Genomic DNA, 24495 nt, shown 5'->3' with positions numbered 1-24495 from the left:
CAAAATGGTTCCCCGCGACGCGGGCTGGTTCTCATCTGAATGAATCCTTAAATTTGGCGGCCATTAACAACCATGCAACTAAGACACCAAGGCTCATTGAGTTGCAAGTGTTTAGTCATACAATAATCGGTTACGATGCACGACTATTCCGCTCTCAAGCTTCACGAGGAACCCTGCGCAAGTTGTGCGCTACATACTTTACACGAACAAGAATCGATATATTCACATTTGAACGGAGAGAGTCAAGCAGGCTCAAAGACGGTTGTTTATTAATCGAAACTTTCGTTAAACGCAGTCTAGGCTGTCCTAAAAGGGGGCTGTCACCTCGTGTCCCTGTTGCTGGCTTTGATGTCATGGTGTTGGGTCAACTGGTGGGACTTGAAGCTGCTTGTGATGGTGTGTGGTGTGAAGCTCAGAAAGGTAAAATCGCTCCGATCCCAAGTGGGGGATCGGAGCCAAATTGCCTTTTGTGTCATCGGCCCCACCTGCCTTTCCGGCTTTCGTTGATGGTCCAAAATCGAGACGCTCTCTCCGGCACCACGCACATGTCTTTTACAAGGAGCAAAATCAATCATGTCAAGAGCATTTTGTATCATTTCTTCCCGGTATTGACAGTAAAGATGTCCATCAGCTCATCTGAGGTTCGAACAGGGGCCTATGAACCAGAACATCGTGACCAGACGCCGCCAAGAGGATCCAGCCGTTCCAAACGGCAGTCATGGTACGTTCAAATCAAACGTCAACTCCTTTTGCGTCTCGAGATGGTGCTAACGCCCTCTTAAGTTTACGATGTGTTCGGCTTCACTTGAAATGTAGTTCGGGTACCAAGTATAATCGGCAGGTCTAAAATTATAGAGTCATAAATACTGAAGGCCATCCGATTAGGTGACACACCAAGTCCGACATGCTCCCCTTGCGCAAAGGCTGCTGAATCGTGTACTTACAAAGCAACCACCCGAATAACATTTCGCCATCATCACAACCCGTCCATAGATGGTTTTCAGGAGTCACCAGAGGACAGCCGAGCTGTTCCTTTCCCAGCTCATCAAGTCTGGCTATCAACACCGTCTACCCGTGAGATTAATACCTATCACGATACTGGTTTCCCTGACCACGTAAAGTCTCTTCAGGTAGCTAAAACTTGTGTAGTTGTATTCTCAGCGGACAGCATCGCTCTAGACCGAGAAGAATCGCCGCAAGAAACAAGTGCTACTGAAAGGCCCCTCAACCTCCCAAGTATTGCCAATCTGATTATCGCTACATCCGCCGAGCCACTCCAGGTGGGAGAAGCAATTCAGATACCAGAACCACCTGAGCCAGATACTTCTGAGTCACTTTACCCTTGCAATGTTGAAGAGCCTCCATGCAATCCTCTATGGCCTTTGAGGGACAAACAAGAAGTCTTGCTGATTCAGCATTTTATCAATCATCTTTCACTTTGGGTACATACTGTCAATTGACCTTTAGCAAGAGCGCAACGCTTTTGATCTGATAGACTGATCCCCGTCCAGTTTGACTATTGCGATAAAGATCGTCACTTCAGAACGGTCATCGTGCAAGCGGCTTCGACCCACTTTGTTCTTCTCAACGCCCTTTTGGCAATCTCATGCAAGCATTTGAGCCAGACACAGCCCGAGAAATGGGTTCCTGGAGAAGCCGACGACTATCAAGCAAGATGCCTACAATCATATATCCCGGCTTTGGCACACCCAGGGTCGGCACGAGGTTTTACTACTGGAGTTCTATGCGCCATTACTATGATCCTGCGACTCTACGAGGAAATGACAGGTGCGGTCTACTTGGTCGCCTTCACATGATCCTGATTGTTGACCGAGTCGAGCCAGTCCCGTCTGTCGATGACCGGCCGTATGGGCACATTTTAGACACGAACATTTTTACTCTACCGGAGTCTCCCGATGATCCAAACTATAGTCTATGTCGCGCATGTCTGCTAGTGGCTATCCGTCAGGAAATCTTCATTTCTTTTGTAGCACGTACCCCTCCACCCCGTCTTGCAGAGAGATGCGGCATCACCAGAACTCTTGAGCCCACGTCCGACTTCGATTGGGCGTGGCGCATCATCACTTTTACTGAGGATGTTTTGATGTTTGCATACGGCCCAGACGCGCGGTCCATCGGGTCTTGGGAGAATCTGCGTGCCTATCTACATCAATGGATGGAGAAGAGGCCGGCATCTTTCAATCCTCTGTGGCAAACGGGCTCTGATCGCGAGACATTTCCTGAGATCGTTTTTGCCAACGATTTTCATAGTGAGTCCCAGTGCTTCTCATTGCTCTTGTGGTTAGCATGAGTATGGGTAGTGATCACTTACCTTTCCTCGTCTACCTAGTTGCTGGCCAGCAGCATGCCATTATCTGCCAGATAATGTTGCTGACTCACGACCCCCGTATGCCTGTACTTGGTCTCGACAAGGCTATGGCTTCAAATGCTGTTGAAGAAGAGATTCGTCGCTTGATCCGCCAAATTTGTGGTATTGCACACTCGGCAGGCGAGTGGCAGCCAGCAACCATAGCCGCGGGAATGACGGTTGCTATGTGTAAGTTCGGCTCTCGGATTGATCCAGTGCAACATCTGGTTGTTGACAATCTGCTATCCACACAGGTGGTCATTTATTTCACGAGCCTGCGGAACAGGAGAAATTGCTTGATATTCTCGCAAAGTCAGAAGCGCACATGGGCTGGTCACTGCTGAGGCAAGAAGAGAAGCTGAAGGCTTTTTGGGAATGCAATGCAGAGCAATAAACGTTTCAACTTGACTCCCGAGGTCTTCACAAGGGGTCTAAATCAAATATTTTATCTGTCTCTCTAATCAGCTCAACGGCTGCCGTTGGTGATTCCAATGGTATCTGCAATCCCATTGTCCCCGTTCAAGTCCTTCCCGTCTCCATTACCATGCCCCTCCCTTTGTCCCAACAGCTCGTCCAGCATCAATTGACAGCATCCTAGGTACCTTGTAGGATCGCACAATTTTGCGAGGTCTGGCGAAGCAAGGTGAGACGTCACCTGTGATGACTCTTCCAATGCTTCCTGCAGTGACATGCTGTTCTCGTGTGCCTTGACGCACGCCTTGTAAACAATCTCGTGCGCCTCCTGGCGGCCGGTGTACTTTGCTAGGTCCATCATGACAGCCTCCGCTACGATCAGGCCCCTTGTTGACTTGAGATTAGCCATCATGGCATCTTTATTGACCTGCAGCCCCGACAGGGCAAATTCGGCTTGGTAGAGGGACCCAACGATCGAAATAAAGGCTGTAGGTATAGCAGCCCATTCTAGATGCCACGGTCCGGAGGCTCGTTCGAAGTCAGAGACCATGCCATCGAGGACAAGGCCGGCTTGTGCGCGCAGAATCTTCGATTGCGCGAGTATCACTTCGCTGGAAATGGGGTTGCGCTTTTGAGGCATGGTCGAGGAGGCACCACGGTGGGGAACGTAAGGCTCGGCAACCTGTGAAGTGTGCGTCAGTATTCTCAACCCATTTCAAGAGCTAGGTAGTAGGTATAAACTCACCTCATTCAGCTCGTTTGATGACATGATAATCAAGTCAAGGGCAATCTTGCCCAAACTACCACCCACCAGGGCAAGGTAGTTTATAATCTCAGCAACAGTATCGCGCGCCACATGCCAGGTGATGATGGGGTCTTGCAACCCAAGAATAGTCGCGAGTCGCTTGCGCACGCGAATGCCACTGTCGCTTGTGCCCAGGGAAGCAAGGGTACCAGCAGCACCGCCGAATTGAACCAGCAAGCAGCTCTCCTTGATCTGTTCCAGACGCTTCACGTGTCTGCGGAAGCCAGCCAGCCAAACTGCGCATTTGTATCCGAAAGTGATTGGGAGGGCATGTTGCAGATGCGTCCTGCCGGCCATGGGTACATCTCTGTAAGCGGCGGACATTGTCTCTAAGGTGGAGGTGACTTTGCGCAGAAGACGCTCGACGATTTCAAGACCAGTTTTCATTTGGAGTACCGACGCTATGTCCATGATGTCTTGCGTTGTGGCACCCCAGTGAATGTAACCAGCTTGAGGTTGAAGCTTTAGCAAGTTGAAGTACCATTTGTGGAATTGTCAGCCAAGACTTACAAGTCTCTTCGGGAACCCATTTCGACATCTGTTCTACCAAAGGCAGTACCGGATATCCCACGATCTCTGTGCGGGCTGCAAGAAGCTGCCAGTCGATTTTGGAGACATTGCAATGCTCCCTCAATACGGCAGCAGTGCCACCCGGCACAATACCTTCAGCTTCTTCCGCCTCGGCCAGAGCGCACTCGGCCTTGATAAGATTGGCAACATAAGATCGTTCAGAGAAGGCTTGGCGAGCCTCCTCTGTGCCAAAAATGTTGCCAAAGAGCGTCGAATCGAAGACAGTGGCGGCAGACATGGCGAGTGGAATGCGCTTAGAAGCAGCAGTTCAGACGAGAGAGAGCAGAGAGCAAGCTTCGTCCCAAGACAAGCTTTCCAAATGCGTCGTCGCGTTCTCCTCGGTCTGTTTTATTCCTTGACTTGGATGGACATCATTCCGGCCAACGTCCGGACTTACACCGAGGACCCCGCGGTGGGGCACGGGATAATGCAGTTGCGGGGGGACCAAATCGCGGGATAAGGACGGAGTAAGGTCGTGTTGAGCGGCGTAACGGCGTAACGGCGTATCGGAATAGCACAGACCATGCGCCGGTTCGCCGGGTCTTGGCCCCTTTCCCCGTATCCTGAACTTCGGGTCTGAGTTAAACATGAGATTGGCGCTTGCGGGGAACGTGTATTTTCTGGGGTTGAGTCGAGCCAGCCCCGCAAAGCCGGGGATGGCCAGATGATAGATAGCTGTTATGTATAAATCAGACGATGTCTTGTGTGTTTTCTCATTGACACAGAGACCGAAAGAGCATAGAATCTCTTGTCTGCGACCTCGTTTTCTCTCTCTCTCTCTCTCTCTCTAAGGTGCCTTCTGACTTCGTCTCTCGTCTCTACTGAAAATGGCAGCTACACATGATGCCGATTCCAAGAAAGGCGGCCCGCTCGAAATTGAACACGATGAAAAGTCGGTCAAGGGCGAGGCCGTTGTTTCTGGCGATTACTCCGGCGCCCATGAGAAGACTGATCCGGCTGAAATCGCCCTCGTCCGTAAGCTAGATCGCAGGATCATGGTAAGCCTCTGGGATCTTGACTGGCCCCTTTTGTGAGCATGATGCTAACGTGGTATCTTCTCGTAGCCGATTCTTTGGGCAATGTATTTCATGAATTACGTACGTCGAGACCTGCCTGAGTTATATGTTCCCACTCGAAAGTCGGCCCTAACCTCGAACTTAGCTCGATCGTAACGCTCTCCCTCAAGCTCGACTGAACACGCTGGAGGAAGACTTGGGACTGAAAGGGGTCGAATACAACACTGCCATCTCTATTCTTTTCGTTGGGTACCTTCTGATGCAGGGTCAGTTAATATTTTGGAAATTTCTCAGGTGCGCTGAGTCTGACCACGTCTAGTGCCCTCAAATATGTTCCTCACACGCACGAGCCCATCAATCTATATGTCAACTTGTATGATTGGCTGGGCTGCCATCTCTGCTGCCACAGCGGGAGTCAAAAACTACAGTGGATTGGTGGCATGCCGGTTCTTCCTTGGATTTGTGGAAGCAGTGAGTTGCACAAAGCAAGTGAAAGGTGGAGCGCAGGCTAATCTGGGTTCGCCTTTCCAGCCCTTCTATCCAGGTGCCCTGTATCTGCTATCGATCTTCTACACCAGGAAAGAGCTCGCAACGAGAATATCCATCCTCTATACTGGTCAAGTAGTCAGTACTGGCTGCTCAGGTCTGATTGCTGCTGCGACTTTTACAACCCTAGATCAGGTCAAGGGAATTGCAGGCTGGAAATGGTAAGAGCTGCATATATTATCTGTCATGGATTATGATCTAATAAGGTTAGGCTCTTTATCATTGAAGGCTCGGTCACCGCATTGATTGCCGTCTTCGGGTTCTTCCTTCTTCCTGACGATCCCTCTGTTACCCGATGGCTTACCGAGGATGAGAGACAACTTGCTGTTGAACGCATTCGTCGGGATACAGTCGGCAGACAAGAGCGTGGCTCTACCATGGATGGTCTCAAGCAGGCTCTGAAAGACCCCAAAACCTGGTTGTTCTGCGCCTGCCAGAACTTCCATATTTCTGCGGTTAGCTTCAACGCATACTTTCCAACCCTTGTTCGTACCATGTAAGTTACCAAATAACGGACCCCTACCCAAAAAGTAACAAGTGCTTAAAGTCGGAAAAACGCTAATGTCCGATTAGGGGCTTCAAGTCGACTACGGCTCTTCTCCTAACCGCTCCCCCCTACTTTGTTTCTGGCTTTCTTGGCATCCCATTTGCCTGGTCAAGCGGGCGATTCAACGAAAGAACCTGGCACATCACAGCTGGACTATCTCTTGCTGTGGTCGGATTCGCCATGACGATTGGGACCACCAATAATGCTGTCAGATATGCAGCAACTTTCTTGTATGCAACTGGTGCTTACTCCGTAGGATCTCCTATCTTGGGATGGGTAAGCGATACCTTGTCACAGACGCCAGAGAAGAAAGCCGTCGCATACTCCTTGGTCAACGTCACGGCCAACTTGGCTTATATCTACTGTGCCTACCTTTGGCCCACCTCTGATGGACCCAGGTACATGATCGGCTTCTCATGCATGATTGGTTTTGCCGTTGCAAGCATCATATGTGCGTGGGCGATGAGGTTCTGGTTGATGAGTATCAACAAGAAGCTCAGGGAGAGTGAGGATGAGAATGTGAAGCTCTATGCTTACTAACGTCCATCGTCGGTATGGGAACAGGTATCCTGTAGGCCTTTCACCCTACCATTCTAAGGGCCTTTAGGTAGTACTCTCGGGGTGGACTGCGTGTAATTATATCTCATCAACGTCGGCTTAGATGACCAGTCATAAAGTTGAACACAACTCTCAATTCGGCAGTTTCCAGTGGTCTCTCCCTCTTTTCATTGATGCCGCAGTATCGTTGCGTCTTCCATGTGCAGCCAAGCAACGCTGAGTTGGATCCAAGCATCACAGAGCCCAGAAGCCCTTGTTGTAAACGAGGATTTTCTGAATGAAGTAGGAGGGTAAGAGCTGCCATCTCTGAGGGTCGAGGCCTTCGCCGTGTCACTACGAGCTGAGTGCCCCTTTGAGAAGGCAAGATGAGACTAGATCAACCACTACTTGCATGATGTGTCTTCATCATCCAATGACGCTTTCACATTGGTTGAATCTGCCTGTCATGTACTCGTGATAGACTATCCCTCGGAGAAAGCGATGGCAACACCGCGCGAAGCCGCGCCTGAGCGAAGCTTGCTTCAAGTCAACGGTTACGTTCGACGGAGTAGCGGGTTTTATTTAGTACTAGACCGAGTCACCCTTGACTGTGTGAATACGGATAATTATCCTTGTTTTCCACAGTGAATGATTCCACATTTCATCAAGTGAATGATGCAGGCAACTCACACCAGTATTTCGCAAACGATGATTTCATGACACGACCTTACATCGCGGGATGCTGTGCTGAAGGGAATCCGAGAGCGAGCCAATGCGGTCCACCAGATCTCTAGTTTACGAGACCCTCGTACGAAAATCCGATAAGTCGGCGGAAAGGTCCACCAACCTTTAAGTTCTATTCGCAAAACGTGGCTTGTGGCGATATGTTTGCCCAACACGGTATGGAACGGGAGGAAGAGTCCGAGTTTTAGACTTGTTCGGCCATCCACTTGCATCGCCGACTTTCACTAACCTCCTAGTCGTGGCCCTTTCATCTGCCTAAACCCTTGTCACTACCGAGATTTGGTTGAGAAGCAGAGGGGAGGACCCCTGTCATTGTAGCATCTTGATGACATTGACAGCCCTGTCCCACTCGACAATACCCCTTCCAGCATGCCCCCCAGCTATTAGCTCCCGTAACAGGAAATGTCTGCCGGGCCCGAATGACCTCGGACTTGCCAAATGGTGACTTTGTCGGCGCGGAGCAGCAGCCACCTCCGCGTCGGAATGGTCAGGACGAGGATTTTCCCATCACACAGAGAATCCTAAGATTTAGGGGCTGCCGCATCGGCCAGAATGACAGCGGCGATCGTGTACGTGTGGAGACGGTTCACGTGTTTTATTCCCATTGCTGTTAGGTGGAAATGGATCTATGGAAACTTCGCCGCCTCTAAGGTGCCGGCCCAGCCCTATAGCGCCGCTTGGCACAAACCGTTGCAGCCGCGCGAGAGACGTGCAATATGGGGATGTTTTAGGATGAGAAAGAGTCGAGGCCTCCTCGTGTCGCCCCGCGGTTACTGCGTCTTGGCGTGGCAGTAGGATCATACAGCTAGGAGTTTAGACTTGTTTTTAACCTTGTACGATCCCCGATACCATAGCCTTGGTTCGAACCAAGCTCCTCCTCGGTCTTCATATTCTTTCTCACTATAGTTCTTACTTCAACTACACTCGCTTTCTCTCCTAGCCTTGCACGATGAAGGCCTGTCTTCTCTCTCTCGTCGCCGCTCTTGCGAGCACGGCCACTGCACAGGTGCAGGGCAAAGCGTTTGGCTTCGCAGCTGGCACCACTGGTGGTGGCTCAGCTAGTCCCCAGATTCCTTCTAGCATTGCTCAGTGAGTTGGTCTTCATCATCGACAAAGAATCACAGGGTCCAGAGACTAAAACTCGGCAGACTTAAGGAGTGGCTTACCGACAGCACGGCCCGGACCATCATGATCGATCGCACTTGGGACTTTCGCAACACTGAGGGCACGACCAGCGGCAAGTGTTGCAGTGATAATCGCACGACCAAGTGTCCCGGTGGCACTTCCAAGGGCCAGGCCTGGATCCAGGACACCTGCGATGCTGCTAGTGGTACTTGGGTTGACTGCACTTACGACAACGCTGCGAAAACCCCCATTGATATCAACAGCAACAAAAGTCTTGTTGGCGTTGGCACTAAGGGTGTCATCATTGGCAAGGGATTCCGTGTTCGTGGTGGAAAGAGCAATGTCGTGGGTCTTCCCTGTTGTGCTACCAGCACTACCTACTTTTGAGAGTCAAGATATTGATCGAGGTCCCTTCAGATCATCCAAAACGTCCACATCACAGTACGTTTCTAAGCTTCCGCCGCAATGTTGATTTCCGGTGTAGCTGACTGTATGTAGAATCTCAACCCTCAATACGTCTGGGGAGGCGATGCCATCACTCTTGACGGTGCCGACAAGGTCTGGATCGATCACGTCAAGATCTCCCTGATCGGCCGCCAGTTCATCGTCTCTGGTTGGGGAGCCGCCGGCAAGGTAACTATCTCCAACACCGAGTTTGACGGCAACACGGAGTGGTCCGCCGGCTGCAACGGGAAGCACTATTGGACCGCCCTCCTCATCGGCGCCAAGGACTACTACACCTTTTCTGGTAACTGGCTGCATGACGTCTCTGGCCGCTCCCCTCATATGGGAACGACAAATACCGCTGGCAGCGAGAACCTGTTCCACGGCGTCAACAACTACTTCCAAAACGTCGGCGGCCATGCCTTTGACATTGACGGTAACACCTGGGTCCTTCTTGAGGGCAACTACTTCGATGCCGTCACCACGCCCATCACTCCCGCCAGCTTGACCAACGGAGGCAACATCTACATCGTGAACACCGTCGACGAAGCCTCTCGCTGCACCTCTTACTTGGGTTACATCTGCGAGTGGAACCGCGCTCGTGACTCTGGTGTTGTCAGCAGTCTTACCAGCACGACTGCCCTCACTAAGCTGGGTGGCTTCAAGTCTTCGCTCATCGGCCACATTGGCGTTGCCGACGTTCCCGCCAAGGTTAAGGCCAATGCTGGTGTTGGCAAGACCACGAGCACCAATGCCTAGGCGCTTGCACAAGCATAGCTTCCCCTCGAGAGTGGCGAGAGATTGCTCACATGAGCTCTACCAAGTATAGTCCGTTCTTTTGCGGCCATATCTTGCGGCCATTTCCTGTATCTATTCTTCCCGTACATATGTATTCCGGCCTTGAACATACCTTCACTTCTTGCCACCCCCTTGTAAGCTCACATGGTTTAGACGTTATTTTTTTGTGAAATGTGATGGTTTCAAGTGAGCCTTGACAATCAATACAACTATGGACTCGGGTATCTAATGATGTTCTGTCGTTACCATCTTACACTCCCATGTACCACCCCTTACTCGTTTCTCTATTCTTCAAAGCAACAGCAACGCCAAACACCACAAACTTCAACGCAAACAGGAGAAAAGTTCAGAGCAGCACCCATCAAACTTTTGCGTGTCCCTATATTTCCACTCACTAATCATTCACCCTCTATCTGAGATTCTCAAGAGTCTCGCAATTCCCATTCTTGGTGTATTGTTGGGTATTGAACTGCCTTGGCTTGCCCCGATAGCCACGCATGGCAAGCCTCGTAGTGTGAGAAGTGAGGGTTTTGCTTATACGACGTCACCATTCGGTCGGCTACATCAAGCACACTTCGACCTTCCACGTCCCGGGCTTGTACATTTGCGTTGTGTTGTTGAAGTGTACGCATGGCAAGCTTTTTGCCTCTGCGGACTGCGACATGCAGCGCGGTCTCGCCATTCTTATTACGGGCATTGACGTCGGCACCCGCATCGATGAGAGCCTCCAAGATGTTGACGGGCTTCTTGTAGTCGTCGTCTTCGGGTAGCTGGGCCACAAAAGCCATCAGAACGGTGTTGCCGTATTTGTCATAGTGGTTTGCGTCAACGCCGAGGTCAATGAGGTCTCTCACGACCTTTTCCCTGGCAGTGAGCCTCTCCTTTGAGGAGTCTGTGAGTGTTTTGCTAGGTTTGTTGTGTTTGCGCTTACGGCTGCTACCGCCGGAATGCTCTGCGGTAGCTGCCTGCGCAAGATGCTGGGGGAACCTGGCGAATAATGACTCCTGACTGAGAATAGCATCGGCAAGGCAGTGCAGACCGTTGCGTCCTTGTGTATCTTGTACTCGGGTGTTGGTGTGTGCTTCGTTGACGAGCTTCAGAAGTTGTGCTTGTTCCTCGATAGGAGACGGACCCCTGCGCAACGTATGTGAATCCCAGGTCGAGGACATCTCTTGCCCGACAGCAGCAGTATAGGCTCTCCGGATTGGCAGTGCGATAGGGGCAGATTCAGGAATGTTGCCAAATGCGTCGCGGCAGCAATATGCCATGGGGTTAAACTGGTTAAGAAGGGCGTTTTTAATCTCCTGGCTCAGAACGCTCGGCTTTTTTGAGTGGATAATGTGACAAAAGTTGCGCCCGTATACATCGCGAGCATACAAGTCAAAATCGGATCGCTTCAGACGAGTAATGAGCTGGAAGAGAGAATCGGCGTGTTGGGTAAACCAGCTGTCGTTGAGCAGATGTAGGAATGTCTGACCGGCGCTATTCGTGACCGAGGGGTTGGGGGACGACTCGATTGCCTTGAATAAGAGGGCGTGGTGAGCGTTCCCGGCTGCAAGAAGATGCAAGATACTGTGGCCAAAGGGGTCGCGAGTGTTCCAATCCTGATTCGGAGGCTCTCCACAATGCAGGATGTGTTGGGCAAAAGGAGTTGGACCTGAGCCGGTGACCCAAGAGTCATTCGGGAGTTCGTCTCGTACGTGGCAGAAGCAAGATCGCGAGTCATGCTCCGCGAGCCCTTCAGAGCAAAAGCCTTGTTTGAGGAGGTGGTACGGTAGGTTGAGATAGTCGCCGGGCAGGGGTGCAGCTTGTGATTCCGAGTTTCTCTGTGGCGCATTGTACTCGAATATCCAGGATGCTGGGTTAGAGTTGGCAGTGCCAGGTCGGTCGTCGTCCGATGGTGATTGGTTCATCATCGTGTTGCTCGGCATCGTGTAGCGCTTCAACAGCCTGCTGACTTGGTGACGGAATCCAGTTGAATACTGTGAAAGCACATCCTGCAGGGTTTGTGTCGTTGTCTGCCGGTGGATTCCGGCTTCGGGCGGCGGCACGGACGCAATATCGGTGGTCACTAATGTCGGAAGTGGCCCCGGGGCCGGCGGGCCCCAGCCAGCAGAAGATGAGCGCGAGTGGTGAAAGGGTTGAAAGTCGTTGACGGTTGGGCTGTCGCCGCCTTCGTATTTGAAATCAGGGAGTACACTCAGATGCGATCGGGCGCCGGAAGAAATTGAGCGAGAGTAGTTTGGCGAAAACGCGTTCTCGGGCGTGTTCTGGCGGGTTGGGGAGTTATCAAGGGCGCTTATGCGCCGGTCCATGTCTGTCCGGGTTCGTGGGTGAAGCCATCGCGGCTCTTTGTCAAGAATTGAGTTCAGTTTTTTGTTGGCTGAATCCTTTCTAGTAAGCAAGGGCTGGCGTCAGCAACCGCATTTGCGCCGGCGCAAACCAATCTCTCAGCTTACCCTGGACAGTCTCGTTTTCCCGGAGTGACTCTATGAACGACTTCGACAATTTTGGTGAGAGGCAAGGTCGTGTAGACATAGAGCCTAGCTAATCTGCGCTCGGCCGAGTCATTCCAAAGCGAAGGGCGACCAGTCTGGGTCGCGTGCGAACTTGAAGGTGAAGCTGACATGAAGCTCGGGTTGGAGGCTGGCTGCCACAGCCTTGTCAAGTAGAGCGTCGTAGAGCGTGTAAGTGAGGCGGGGAAGGGAACTTGACCCTATTGCTGGTGAGTTTTGCTGTAGGCCAAGTGTCTGACGAGAAATTGAGGCAAAAGACTCAGGTTGAAGCGAGAGACATGATGGACAACGGGGAGGATGGATCTGTAGTTTTGGCCATGAAGTGAGGGGGACGACCAGGCTATCAATGGGCTGAAAGATGGTGCCTTTCGCTGTGGCGCCGCCGCGGTGCTGCTGCGAGAGAGGTAGGGAGGGAGGGAGGGGAATGGGCGGCCCCAGAGAATAGACGGGAGCCGGCACAGAGCAAGGGTCAACAAGCAGCTAACGCCAACGATCTAAGCGTGGAAACGTGATAAGACTGGGCCCTCAGTACACCGGGGTTTGGTAGCACAGCAAACTGGCAGCCTGGAGGAGGAGGTCTCGAAGGTGGTCTGGCGGAGCCAATGGCTATGAAGTAGAAGAATGATGGTGGTGCGCCAGTCGGCTGGGTTGCAGGGGACAGAGGCTCAGCTGTGAGCCAAGGGGGCACCCCGGGGGGGCGGGGGGGGTTTCCGGACTTCATCAGACTGAGCAGTATGGGACCAAGTTTGTTGTGACGGATGAGGAGGATTCTCAATATCCATTTACTTTCAGGATAGTGAGGAAGTTGAGATTTTGTGCCAGTTCTTGACGGGCAAAGGAGTGTTTGTGAGACAGCTTCGGTCAGCTCACAGAGAGCTGCCTCAATAAAGTGTTGGATTTAGGCAACGGAATTACTGGCGCTTTGAGTTGCTCGGCTATCCGTAGAAGCACTCTAGGAGCGAATCCCAGTCACAGTAAGCGCCCATTGACAACGATCCCCCGTCATCCGTTCTCGGCGTCAGCGGTTACAATGGTGCCAGAAGCCGCTATCCGCGACTGTCTTCTCTCTTGTTCCACGGGGAAAAGAAGAATCGAGAGCAATGAGATGAAGATGGCTTCATCCCAAACACAGTGACCGCGTCGCACAATGACGGATAGCGTATCGGTAGGGAAGAGGGACTCGGACGGGCCGCAGTGGATTCGAGTTGCTACTGTGAACCGCAGCAGCAAACATTGTAAGCGACCGAGTGTGTGTGAGCGAATGAGTGAGTGAATGAGTGGGGGGATCAGAAAATGCCCTGTCAGGCAGAGTTGAGAGGGAGGGACTGGTTGTGTGGCTGAGCCAGGTTGGTGTAGCCCTCGCGCTACCACAGGACAGCAGCTCGGGAAAATGACGTGCGAGAATGAGATGCGACTGCTAGGTATTACCTAGGCACTTCTCTGGGCTCATACGGAGACGGATAGAAGTCTAATCTTTCCGTCCGGAGTGAGTGGTGAGAGAGGGAAATCCCTTACTTGAGCTTCGACCAAGATTGCTTTGTAAATGAGCGGTCCGTAATTGAATTGGCATTCGGTCGCAAACATTTTATCCTATGCTGCCTTGATAAATCGGCAATAGTGGTTATGTATCTCTTACTACTCCGTACACCTGACTGAAATCGAATTAGGGTCTGGCGAAAGCTGAGCACCTCGCTCAATTCTATGGCTCGTTAAGCATTGAAAAGACAATGATGAGAGTGATTGCAATTCCATTCTTTGTAAGGGGGAAAAAAAAACAGGGCAATTTGCCATGAGCCGTGACAACACAGAAATGCTTCATTCTCCGCTTGGCTACTCCGTAGCATGTAGCCAATTCTCGGCCCAAATGCTTCTAAGTGTGCTACGCCTCTCGGTTGTACTCCATCCTTCCGCGAAGCACCGCCCGCAAACCCAGCCACATCCATAATCCATACCTTTGCTCGTTGTCGATGAGGTGGGTGTGGGTGTGGTGCATCAGATTGAACGCCTGGGTATTGCAATGTGTTGCAATGTAACTCAGCACCAACGCTCGCTGCAGATAGACAAGTAAGTCATCGGCGGCCTCGGCGAGCCCAGGATTCTTCTTTGCGGTGTGACCTGTTTCGAGTGATGTTGATCTTGGCATGAATTGCAACTGAGCCACAGAGTCAAGTTGAATATTGTAGGTCTGCGCCATTGATAGCTCTGGATGCCTCCGCATCACCTCTCTCCCTCCTTGTCTCGTATGCTTCACGTCACTGACTCTCATCTCCAGCACGTATGTCATGGCCTGGATCCCAGTTCCCACAACGTCGATATGCCCCGCCCCCAAACGGCGAGGCGAAGAAGTTGGGGTTTTGATGGTGGCGATCGTCTGGCGGCCCTCCTGCAAATCACCATCCACGCTCGCCAAGCTATTCCTTGAGGGCAAGTGAAGCTTAGATCCCGTTCACCGCGCCCCTCTGTTCAAGTCTGGGCCTTGACCAGGCGCCAGGCTCTTGCGATACCTACGTAAAGCCTTTCAGCCCAGACTAGCCTGCGTGCCCCCATGCCTCCTAACTCTTCCCCGAATGTTCCACGGACACGAGAACATAGCGCGGACCCTCTTACTCGCATCCATCCCGCGCTGGGTCTCGACAGCCACGCAAACTAGCGATACATAGTCCCGCCCGCCAACATCTGCCCTCTCAAGCCAGCCCGCCTGCATGCCTATCACACAAAGTGCCTGTTACTATCTTACCTACCTCTGAAAGAAGCCGCCGCCTGTCCGCTGTCTCATCCCTGCACGTCTATCTCCCGGAAGTCATCCCAGATCCACGCGAGTGGCAAAACTACTTGGCGATGCAATGGAAGCTTCGAAAAAGTTACCCAAGCTCCCTCCATGCGCGACGGTTCTGGCCAGTTCCAACCGGGATCAACCCTCCCCTTGTCCTCAATCCTCCGGCTTTTTTCCAGATGCATTTTCTCTATTCCGACTTCTACCCTTCAACATTACTGTCAAGCATTATTCTAACAGTTCTCTAGGTCGGGAAAGGAGGTTGTCGCTCACTGCCAGCCAATGCTTCAATCTTTACGTTCCTAATCCAATGTTCCCATGACAGTCTTTACCGTCAAGTGACTGCGGCGCTAGGTCGCTTCCCCTGTCGCTCATCTTCAATATTCTCCGTAACATCACAGCCATGCTCTGGTGTATGGACACTCCATTTTTTCCGATTGTAATTCCTAACTATTCCCTTTCAATCCTAATTCCACCATGATACCCGGTGCCCCTAGGTATGGTTCCTTCACAATACCAACTAGTATCGTTTCGAAAAAGGATGCACTATGATATGTTTTGTCCACTTCCTCGTGGTTTGTATTTGCAGCGGGCGATACAGCTGCCTATTCCCAAGTTCAAGCTGGGCCATCTCTCACTTACATCCTTTCATATATAATAAGGCCTGATCTGTTGGGTTGCCGTGTAGTTTTCAAGGCCAGGCCAAACCAACTTCATCTTCACGATCCTAACAACCAACATCCACCCATCTTGCACTTTTGTCACCACCCTCATCATACCCGCCCCTCCACAACGCAATATGTCAGGATCTAGCTACTACCAGCGTCCCGCTCCGAGGTATGACGTCCAATCTCTCACTTCTCCCCTTGCACCCTGTCAGACCGATCCTAATGCCTGCCAGCTACTCTCAATATTCCACGTCTGCAAACACCGGCGGGCAGAGACGCGATACACCTGCCAATCAAACGTCATATACTACCACAAGCTACTCACGCTCATCCGACCCGATGGACAGATTCTGGGTCACGGGCCAGTCGTCGGCTAGGCCCAATCGTGTAGCTGGACAGATGGAGCAATGGGATAGGCAATGGAGTTCGGCAAGTCGTCGCTAATACGACCGGTTGGCTCTTCGAAGGAGTGTGTGGGAACTTCCATGCCAGCCCTCCTTGTGTTCTTTGTTGTATGTTTATGATTAGTTTGCTCGATACCCACCCAGCATAGCATTTCACATTGTGTATCACCATTCGAGAAACCTTGATTCCCCGCAAAATATCTACCGTCCCTTGACTCCCCGCATCACCACCTCACATCGTCACCGACCAAGGCCGCCGCAACGCCCCAGGGAAGCGCAAAAGCAAAAGCGAGCACCCGCAACAGCGTTGGAACTCCTCCACCTGGGCTCGAACCAGGGATCTCCCGATTAACAGTCGGACGCCTTAGCCAACTGGGCCATGGAGGATTGATGTTGCCGAATGAGGCTCGTCAGCTGAGATGCGAGGTTCGGAGGAGTAGGTGTTGGCTAAGAGGTGTTTGCTAAGATCTCATGCTCAGTGTTTCTGGCTGGGGCTTGCGCATTCGGATGACGGCCTAAGTTTGAGGGCGACAGAAGAGACGAGATGGCAGAGGTCACCTCATCGGCTATTAGGTGGGATACTTGTTCAGAATCGGTTGACGGGGTTAACAGATTGATGACGGAGAACCTCGGCATGATCTATAGCCAGCATAGTATTATATGTAAAGAGTTCTGAGCGGGCAATAGCATCACAAACATTGCATCAATGGCCGAGAGTTCAGGCCTAGCGTTTCGACAGATCGGGTCTGCCATCCGGTGATCATACCTATATGAGACGGTATAGGGTGCGGTCCCTTAACAGATGCATTGCTCAAATGATCTTGTGCCTGCGTATGAGCAACGGACGCCCTTTTGGGACAGATGCAGTCTTGGTCAGCAAGATAAAGGAAGAGTCACTCTCTAATTTGAAAGAAGAGCCTCCGAAGCACACATCATCCTGGAACCGATATTCTCGGGTTCCCAGCGACAGGGGGGCGATGTTGTATCCCGCATGTTTTATACCGAGTGGACGTACGTAGGGCTACTATTGTCTAGTTTTTGACCCGAGCTTACAAAACCGTCACGCCGGATTGTGATCCACCTCGCCGGGTCATCCCGTCTTCAAGTTCACGCTGCATATAGTATAACAAGCTTCGGCTAGGGTGAAGACGGGACAAAAGCCCGCCGGCAGTTACAGTCTCATCTGCATTTCGAAATCTTGGCGAACCGACTGAAACTTTCATCCGCAACAGAAAAGATGGGACGAAGCACCGACGACACCAGTTCCTCCTCATACCGGTGTGGATGTGTAATGATATGGAAAAAGAGGGAACTATACCAGAACGTTTCCGAAGAGACCGAGATGACAGGTCTCATCTTTTTTCCGGACCCAAACTTCATACTACGTCCCAAGGATCCGAGAAATCATGCAAAGCGGCCACGATGGGCCCTGAGAAGGGCTAGACAGACTTGTGGAATGGACATCTTTGTTTCCCTGAGAGAAACCATTTAGCTCGATCCGGAACGTGAAGCTCGCGCCAGGCGGCGGACCGTCGATTTTACCCCGCCAGCGCACAAACCGGCACCGGGACACAGCTTCAGTCACGGTCTCATCACCTCATTTCACTTCATCTTACCTCTTCAACTTCACAACGGGGCATTGTTCATTCGAAGCTCTAGCATCGTTACATCAGATCGTTGCTTAGTTTCATTGACCTCACAAATCGGAAAGACTGGCTGTTCAACCTTAGAGGTACCTGAGTCTCAGAGCCATCACCTCTAGTCAACAGAGAGCCTCGAAAGCGAGGACCCCGGTCCTTGCATGAACCACCGACATGGCCCAAACAAGCCAGCGAAGGAAGCGCCAGGCAGAAGAAGTTGAAGAGGAATACCAAGAACCACCTTTCAAAAGAAGTCGCGCGGAGGATATTGCCTACTTCCAGTGGCTATGGACACCACCTCGCCCGTCATCACGGAAAACCTCCTCATCGGGTCTATGGAGCCACTCCGTCCCAGATGGCCTATTCCTTACCCGTCATGACGCGCCCCGTTCCTTTTCTTTACCCCCGGAATCCACATCAAGTTGGCCTCGTCGCCGGGGCGCCATCTCTGTGACATCCTCGTCACCCGGCGAGATGGATCGATACCTCGCGCGGCAACTACAGCAGCAGATCGCCGTCCTCCGACGCAAGGCAGCCGAGGGCCAGCATCAAGTACAAGACGAGGATCGCTGTGAAGATGACGGCGATGATGATAACAATGCCCACAACGAAAGGGACGTTGATCGCCTACAACGTGAACTAGAGGCCGTGCAGATCGACGCTTCCCTACCGTCTATCCTGGGCATCGCGATAGACTTTGATCAAAAGCTTTGCCTCAGTTCCTCCGGTCGTTCATCAGATTCCACCTCTGGGCATCGAGGTAAGCGATCAGGTGTTTGAGCGAAGCCCAAAGGATGGCGTCAACATACAGATAAACGCACACACAAAACTGGTGGAAATCTAGGAGAGTGTATGTGACACGGGTGAGAGGATGTGTGAGAGAGAGGGAGAAATACAGAGTCATCTTCACCTGTCAATCGTCGATCAAACACAGCGGAGAGAGGGGGACCATTTCTCTAACAGAGTTGCATAGAAACCGGTTCGCCCGCGGGCGCGGATGCCGCAACCTCCTCATCCTCTCCACTATCCTCCTCTCCCACGTGCTGCCGGCTCTGGGCATCGAATAAAGTCAACTCAGCAACCGGAGATACGAGCCCGACTACTCGGCAACACACCCTCGTCAACACCTGCGGTAAAAGTAGTCGAGGCAGAAAAGGTGTCGGCAATGATGGTCTTTTGTGGAGGCGGCCTCGAACTTGAGACCAAACTCTCTGTTGCCAAGCTTCGATCCAACACACCAGCAAGACACACAGACACCAGACCACCCACCCTCTTTCTCCCTGTCTCACTCATCGTATGGCGGAAGAAGCGGGCGATTACTGACGACCTCCGTCTCTCGTCTTGCATGAATGTCATACCATCATAATACATTTTTGTATTATACTTCAAGTAAAAATATGAACGTTTGGGTATCATGACCCTGAGGAATAGATAATAGAACAATGGAATAATGAAAGTTGCCCAGGGAAATCTGAGCGCATTAGAAAGTTTCCGTTTCTTTTCTGATACCTGTCAATCGATGGATTGAGAACCACCGTCGGTGGCTCTCCCTCCCTGTACCATTTTCAACCCCGCGTGCCTCTAGGCCTATCGCTCTCATCTTGTTGGCGGAGGCGGCGAATTAGACCTCGCAAATGGCCAATTCGGATCCTTCTCCCTTGTCGGGGTATCTGCCAGGTCCCCAAACGGACTCACGGTCTGCGTCCGTCTCAACCAGTTCTTTGTGCCCTCCCCAAACTCATCGCTTTCTTCGTCCACCCTATCCAGCTTTTCATTGTTTGCCGGACCCTGTGCCTGTGCTTGTACTGATGCAGGCGATGGGCCTGTGCCTGGATTAATCGTGAGAGGAGGGGGAGCCTCCTTTTCTCGATCTCGCGCAGGGGCCGGGGTGGCAGGCAACGACGTCGCCGGCGTGCCATCCCTAGACCTTGGCGGGAATAGAGAATAGGGCGGCTTCTTGGGCGAAGGCGGCACCGGCCTTCTCGACACCGACTGTTCCCTCTGTATCGTACCCATGCCCATCTGCGGCGCGGTACTGCTCACAAACGTCGTCTGTCGAGAAAAGTTGGGCTGCCCATCGCCGAAATCACTGACCGCGTAGCCCATGCCTCCAGATGACCCCGTCGTACGTGCTGTTTCTGGACGGGTCGGTGATATTGGACGCTTGACATCTTGCGGGTAGCCATTGTTTATAGCCAGCGCGTTTGTCGTCATCAGAGTATTCTGCTTCGGGTAGCTGATTTCACGACGGAGCTCCCGCGCCGTCTGGTCCTTGCGCTTGTTACGCCGGTAACGAGTAAAGATGTAGAAGCCCAGTATGGTGAGAAGAGATGAGCCAATGATGGCCCCCACGACGGCGAGAGCCGCCTGGGTAACTGAAACTGCGGCCCCTTGTGCTTGTGATACACGCAAATTTGCATCGTCCTGTGTTAAAAGGTTAGAAGTCTTGAATGACACACAACCACGGAGTGACCACGGCGTGACCACGAAAGAACCACGTACCCTCGCAGCTTGAATTTGCTGCTGTGCCTGCTGCTGAGCATTCGATATAGCCGCACTAGCGGATTGTGTCGCAACAGCAATGGCTTGCGCAGCACTTGCGCTGGCACTGGCTTGTATGCTCGCAACCTGAGAAGCCAGCTGCGTCTGCGCACTCGCCGTAACCATGGCAAAGTTGTCCGCAACCTGCTTGCTCGCACTCTCCTTGGCCGCGTTCTGGGCGTTGAGTATTCCCTCCTTAGCGCTTGCCTGTGCCTGGACGACGGCATTGTTGGCCGATATCGAGGCCCGGGTGGCCGCATCGTTGGCCTGCCTCGCCTGCTCCTCCGCCTGCCGCTGTCGATCTCCGGCCTGTCTCACTTGGTCGTTTGCTTGTTGGATAGCTTCTCGAGCAGACTGGGATGCCGAGGCAATGGCCTGCTGTGCTGATCGAGATGCCGAGTTGATGGCGTCAATGGGGTTGCCGATTGCTTGTCGCCCGAAGAGAGCCGCTGGTGTCGGCACCGATAACACGACACGGTCTTCAAGGCGGGCCGGCTTGTTGTCATCTGTTGATGCCGTCGGCGGCAACATCCTCTTGCCCAATAAGTCCTCGACTATATCATGGCCTGCCCCCCTCCTCCTCCTTTGAGGTTCCGCCGGTGACCTGTGGTCTCCTCCGTTGTTCACCCATCTTGCTCTTCGCCCACTTCCTTCATCCGCCGCAACTGCCACCAACATAAGTGAGGCCAGAACACATAGCAGTACTATTCGTGGGAGGCAAGCCTTCACCATGATTTCATTGTCGTCGAATTATATGTTCCTCCTCTTCACCGTAATCATATTATCCGTAGTAGGTAGTCCGAACGAAAGAAGCAAATCTCAAATCACCATTAACAAGAAGACCAATAATCAGCAAGAGTACTCAAAACGAACTGCAGAGGAATAACACAAGAAAAAGACCAAACCAGAGAAGAACAGGCTTCAGGCGGCCCGGTCAGCGGCCCTCGCCCATGTTATGGCCCATGAGCCCGCTTCATCCTAACCATCGAAGAATGAGAGCCCCACGGCTTTCAGCCTACCTGGGCAACGCCGGCGCGGGTCGAGACTCGTTGGCCCCGTCTCCTCGCCGATATCACATCCCAGATAATCCAGTCGGCTTCATTGGAGTAGGAACCTGGGGAGGAGGGTTGAGGGTTGAGGGACGGGGCCACACGGCGGCTTCTTTCGTCACGATAGTAGCAGCCGCCTGCCTACTGGGGGGGATCAGATTAGCGCGCCACCGTCCCATCTTCTTATTCGGTCAGACGCCCAGAGCCCAGTTGGCTGTAATGCATGCATGGTTTCACAAGTGAATTCGGAAACAGCACGCTGACAGAAACGACAGAAAAGTTTATGCCTGCAGTTGGGAGGTGTTTGTTGCGCCAGCGGCATCAACCTTCGGCTGCGTTCCGAGCTTGGTGTTGTCTCAAGAGCCAAAGTTGGACTGAATCCCTGGTCCGTTGAGGCTCCCAGGCGGAGAAGAATTACAATTACGGGATCGTCTTCCAACAGCGTCGATCCTCAGGCTCCTTGGTGTCGCATATCCCTGTCCAGGGTCACTTGACTCGGACGCGGGAGCAAGTCGAGGTCGAAAGGTCGGGGTGGCCGGGGGAACCAAAAGGAACCGATGGCGACATCCATTACCTTGAATCGTCCGCCGACTGCCACCACACCAGATTGCCCTTGTTCAGGATCTGGTTCCCCCTCCAAGTTAGGCAAAGGCAACGAAAACTTATAAGCCAACAGGGACAGACCTTTACTCGACGTCCCAAGAACCGCAACAAGATTTCGGAAGCCGGCGAACTAACCGAAAAGAACGAGTCACCAAACGCGTGCCATAGCCGCTGAGAAGTGCGTGCGCGAGTTGCGTGTTTGCGATTGTGAAGAGCGTTGAGTAAGGTGAGTGTGGATGGGTGGGGAGAAACATGTTGCGCAAGCGAGAGCGTGAGGGTTGTAGAAATTTGGAAACGTTCTTCACATTGACCATCTATATACCAGTGGGTGTCCCGGTCTTCTTTCTGTTCGTTCTCGATTATGCCGATCTGTGGGCACATTGTGAGCAGCTCAACCAACACATCCATCTGTGCGTGGATTGGATTCCTGCCTGTCTGGCCGCCCATGCAAAAAACTAACCATATCTCCCAACGCCAGCCATGCATCCATCCGTCGCGGAGGATATTCCCTATCCTTGAACCTGAGGCCAACCCTTTTTTTTCTGGTTTTGCGTTGTGTGCCTGAGAACATCCCAATACTTGTTGAGAGACTGGACGAAAATAAGAACAAGGTCATGGTCCGCCATTTGGCTCCAACGCTTGTTCATAGCTTTTGTTGTTACAACCCATGACTCTGTGTTCCGCAGCGTCCGCAACCTGGCGGATGTTTCCAGGTCGGAAGCCGTGCGAAACCTCGTGGGTAGGAGAGGACGACTTTAAACGGGCAGCTTGAACTTCTTGCCCTTCATCACCTTGGTGTAGTAGATCCAGAAGAAGTCACTGTAAAGGATAGTCTGGATGATACCGGCGGTAATGGCGATCCAGTCGACCTTGTGGTTCACTTCAGTGAAGTAACGGTAGATCCAGTTGGGGATGTACAGGGCACGGTAGATACCGAGGGCGAAGAGGTAGTGGGTGGTGATGGTCTCGGCCTCGCCAGTGCGCTGAAGCATGAAGAGCTGAGGCAAGATGGCAACGGCCTCGAGCCAGATAGAGAAGGTCCAGGAGATCTCCCAGAAGGTGTACGAGTAGGGGAAGATGATGGCCAGGGCGGCAGCTCCGCCGAGCAGGTACTGGACGCGGAAGGTATCCTGGTTGGGGTCGTTGGTTGGCTTGTAGGCGGTCGTCATCAGGTAAACGATGTACCCTTGGGAAGAGATAAAGAGGATCTTGAAAACGAGGTTCCATAGACTAGAGGTCGTAAACAAGTCTGAGGGGGACAAACAAACGCTGGTTAGTTTAGGTCAAGCAGAGAGAAGGGAAGGCAATGGAGGCTTACCAAGGTACCTGGTGATGTAGACCAGGAAGTAAAGGGCTTGCGACTTGAACGAAATACCAGAACAGCTCTGAGAAAGAATTAGATCGGGGCCCTGGGTGTGACGACATGGTGGGAATCGAAAAGCTCACGTTCAGCTGCACCATCTTGTGGAGGAGAATGCCGATACTGGCAAGATGGGACAAGTCCCCTGCAAGCCCATCATGTTAGTCCCCGGAGCAAACAGTTGTAGTATCGAGGATTTTGGCGACACGTACCGGCAATGCGGAAGAGATTGAGCATCGTGACAGGTTGATTGCGGCGAGGCGATGGATCGCGAGTGACGATTTGGGGCGGGAGGGAGCTTCAACTCGGAGGGAGCTTGGAGCTGCCAGTGACAGCGCGCGCACGGCTTATCGGATGGTTGTAATCAGGCGGGTGCAGGTCGCCTTGCACGCTGGTGGTTTTCGTCGTCGTCGTCGTCGAGCGTCTTCGTGACGTGTCGTTTTGTTTGGGTCCGCGATGTTTTGGCGTCGTGACGTTGGAATTCTTGGGTTGCTGGGGAGGGAGCTTCGAGACTGCGTTTAGCACAACTGGCAGCTTTTTTGGGTTTCCAGGAGGGTTGAAAGGACACGAACGCGATTGCAAGCTCATTGGAAGCTGGAACCGAACACTCGAGCCACACAACTAAACACTCAGGTACCTTACCCAGTGCTTCGTACCTTACCTTACGGTGACTGGCCAGCGGCGACGGGAGCTGTTGTCCGCCTTACCTAATACGAGACACTTGCGGCAGGGCTTAGGTAAGGCACGCAATGAAGATGAGACACTTTGCGCTCTTTCGTTCCTGGAGGCTAAGGCACCTACCTGCTGTGGGGTCCTTCAGCATGGAATGATGGAACCTAAGGTGCAGCACCTTGACTCGGAGTGAGAAGCTGAGGTAATCATCCATATAGGAACGGGTTCTCATTGGCTTAGGTAAGGTAATCGGAGCGGAATCCCCGAATCTGCGCTACGGGAATCGCGGACTCCACTTTCAAGTCCAGGCCGCTGCCCCGAACGCGACGGAGGTCGGGGAGTTCCCAGGTGCGCC

At 52.4% G+C, this 24495-nt stretch overlaps 10 protein-coding genes across 10 annotated transcripts; 5 read left to right on the top strand and 5 right to left on the bottom strand.

Moving 5' to 3' along the window:
• Positions 1-1675: 1675 nt before the first annotated feature.
• CABS01_05747 (uncharacterized protein) lies at positions 1676-2762 on the top strand (the record flags this gene model as incomplete). Its single annotated transcript, XM_060539115.1, has 3 exons — positions 1676-2270; positions 2351-2557; positions 2623-2762. The coding sequence occupies 3 exons, from the start codon at positions 1676-1678 to the stop codon at positions 2760-2762; spliced, it is 942 nt and encodes a 313-aa protein (XP_060405377.1).
• Positions 2763-2834: 72 nt separating this feature from the next.
• On the bottom strand, positions 2835-4395 carry CABS01_05746 (3-carboxy-cis,cis-muconate cycloisomerase; the record flags this gene model as incomplete). Its single annotated transcript, XM_060539114.1, has 3 exons — positions 2835-3464; positions 3528-4036; positions 4098-4395. 3 exons carry the CDS (start codon positions 4393-4395, stop codon positions 2835-2837), a joined length of 1437 nt encoding a protein of 478 aa, XP_060405376.1.
• Positions 4396-4984: 589 nt separating this feature from the next.
• Positions 4985-6806, top strand: CABS01_05745 (uncharacterized protein; the record flags this gene model as incomplete). Its single annotated transcript, XM_060539113.1, has 7 exons — positions 4985-5155; positions 5222-5254; positions 5319-5439; positions 5493-5644; positions 5705-5880; positions 5931-6215; positions 6293-6806. The coding sequence occupies 7 exons, from the start codon at positions 4985-4987 to the stop codon at positions 6804-6806; spliced, it is 1452 nt and encodes a 483-aa protein (XP_060405375.1).
• Positions 6807-8496: 1690 nt separating this feature from the next.
• CABS01_05744 (pectate lyase) lies at positions 8497-9875 on the top strand (the record flags this gene model as incomplete). Its single annotated transcript, XM_060539112.1, has 4 exons — positions 8497-8636; positions 8696-9017; positions 9090-9113; positions 9171-9875. The coding sequence occupies 4 exons, from the start codon at positions 8497-8499 to the stop codon at positions 9873-9875; spliced, it is 1191 nt and encodes a 396-aa protein (XP_060405374.1).
• Positions 9876-10336: 461 nt separating this feature from the next.
• Positions 10337-12543, bottom strand: CABS01_05743 (uncharacterized protein; the record flags this gene model as incomplete). The annotated part of the gene is made up of 2 exons (XM_060539111.1): positions 10337-12308; positions 12374-12543. 2 exons carry the CDS (start codon positions 12541-12543, stop codon positions 10337-10339), a joined length of 2142 nt encoding a protein of 713 aa, XP_060405373.1.
• Positions 12544-16002: 3459 nt separating this feature from the next.
• CABS01_05742 (uncharacterized protein) lies at positions 16003-16315 on the top strand (the record flags this gene model as incomplete). The annotated part of the gene is made up of 2 exons (XM_060539110.1): positions 16003-16040; positions 16105-16315. 2 exons carry the CDS (start codon positions 16003-16005, stop codon positions 16313-16315), a joined length of 249 nt encoding a protein of 82 aa, XP_060405372.1.
• A 1774-nt stretch (positions 16316-18089) lies between these two features.
• Positions 18090-18982, top strand: CABS01_05741 (uncharacterized protein; the record flags this gene model as incomplete). The annotated part of the gene is made up of 2 exons (XM_060539109.1): positions 18090-18675; positions 18879-18982. The coding sequence occupies 2 exons, from the start codon at positions 18090-18092 to the stop codon at positions 18980-18982; spliced, it is 690 nt and encodes a 229-aa protein (XP_060405371.1).
• Positions 18983-19511: 529 nt separating this feature from the next.
• Positions 19512-21134, bottom strand: CABS01_05740 (uncharacterized protein; the record flags this gene model as incomplete). The annotated part of the gene is made up of 2 exons (XM_060539108.1): positions 19512-20339; positions 20418-21134. 2 exons carry the CDS (start codon positions 21132-21134, stop codon positions 19512-19514), a joined length of 1545 nt encoding a protein of 514 aa, XP_060405370.1.
• Positions 21135-22075: 941 nt separating this feature from the next.
• Positions 22076-22594, bottom strand: CABS01_05739 (uncharacterized protein; the record flags this gene model as incomplete). Its single annotated transcript, XM_060539107.1, has 1 exon — positions 22076-22594. The coding sequence occupies one exon, from the start codon at positions 22592-22594 to the stop codon at positions 22076-22078; it is 519 nt and encodes a 172-aa protein (XP_060405369.1).
• A 269-nt stretch (positions 22595-22863) lies between these two features.
• CABS01_05738 (ER lumen protein retaining receptor) lies at positions 22864-23705 on the bottom strand (the record flags this gene model as incomplete). The annotated part of the gene is made up of 4 exons (XM_060539106.1): positions 22864-23357; positions 23427-23493; positions 23555-23613; positions 23681-23705. The coding sequence occupies 4 exons, from the start codon at positions 23703-23705 to the stop codon at positions 22864-22866; spliced, it is 645 nt and encodes a 214-aa protein (XP_060405368.1).
• Positions 23706-24495: the final 790 nt, after the last annotated feature.

Source organism: Colletotrichum abscissum (genome assembly GCF_030869225.1).
Source record: "Colletotrichum abscissum strain IMI 504890 chromosome Unknown Scaffold_11.1, whole genome shotgun sequence".
Lineage (NCBI taxonomy): Eukaryota > Fungi > Ascomycota > Sordariomycetes > Glomerellales > Glomerellaceae > Colletotrichum > Colletotrichum abscissum.
Note: the sequence above shows the minus strand (reverse complement) of the source record. Positions and strands in the feature narration are given on the sequence as shown.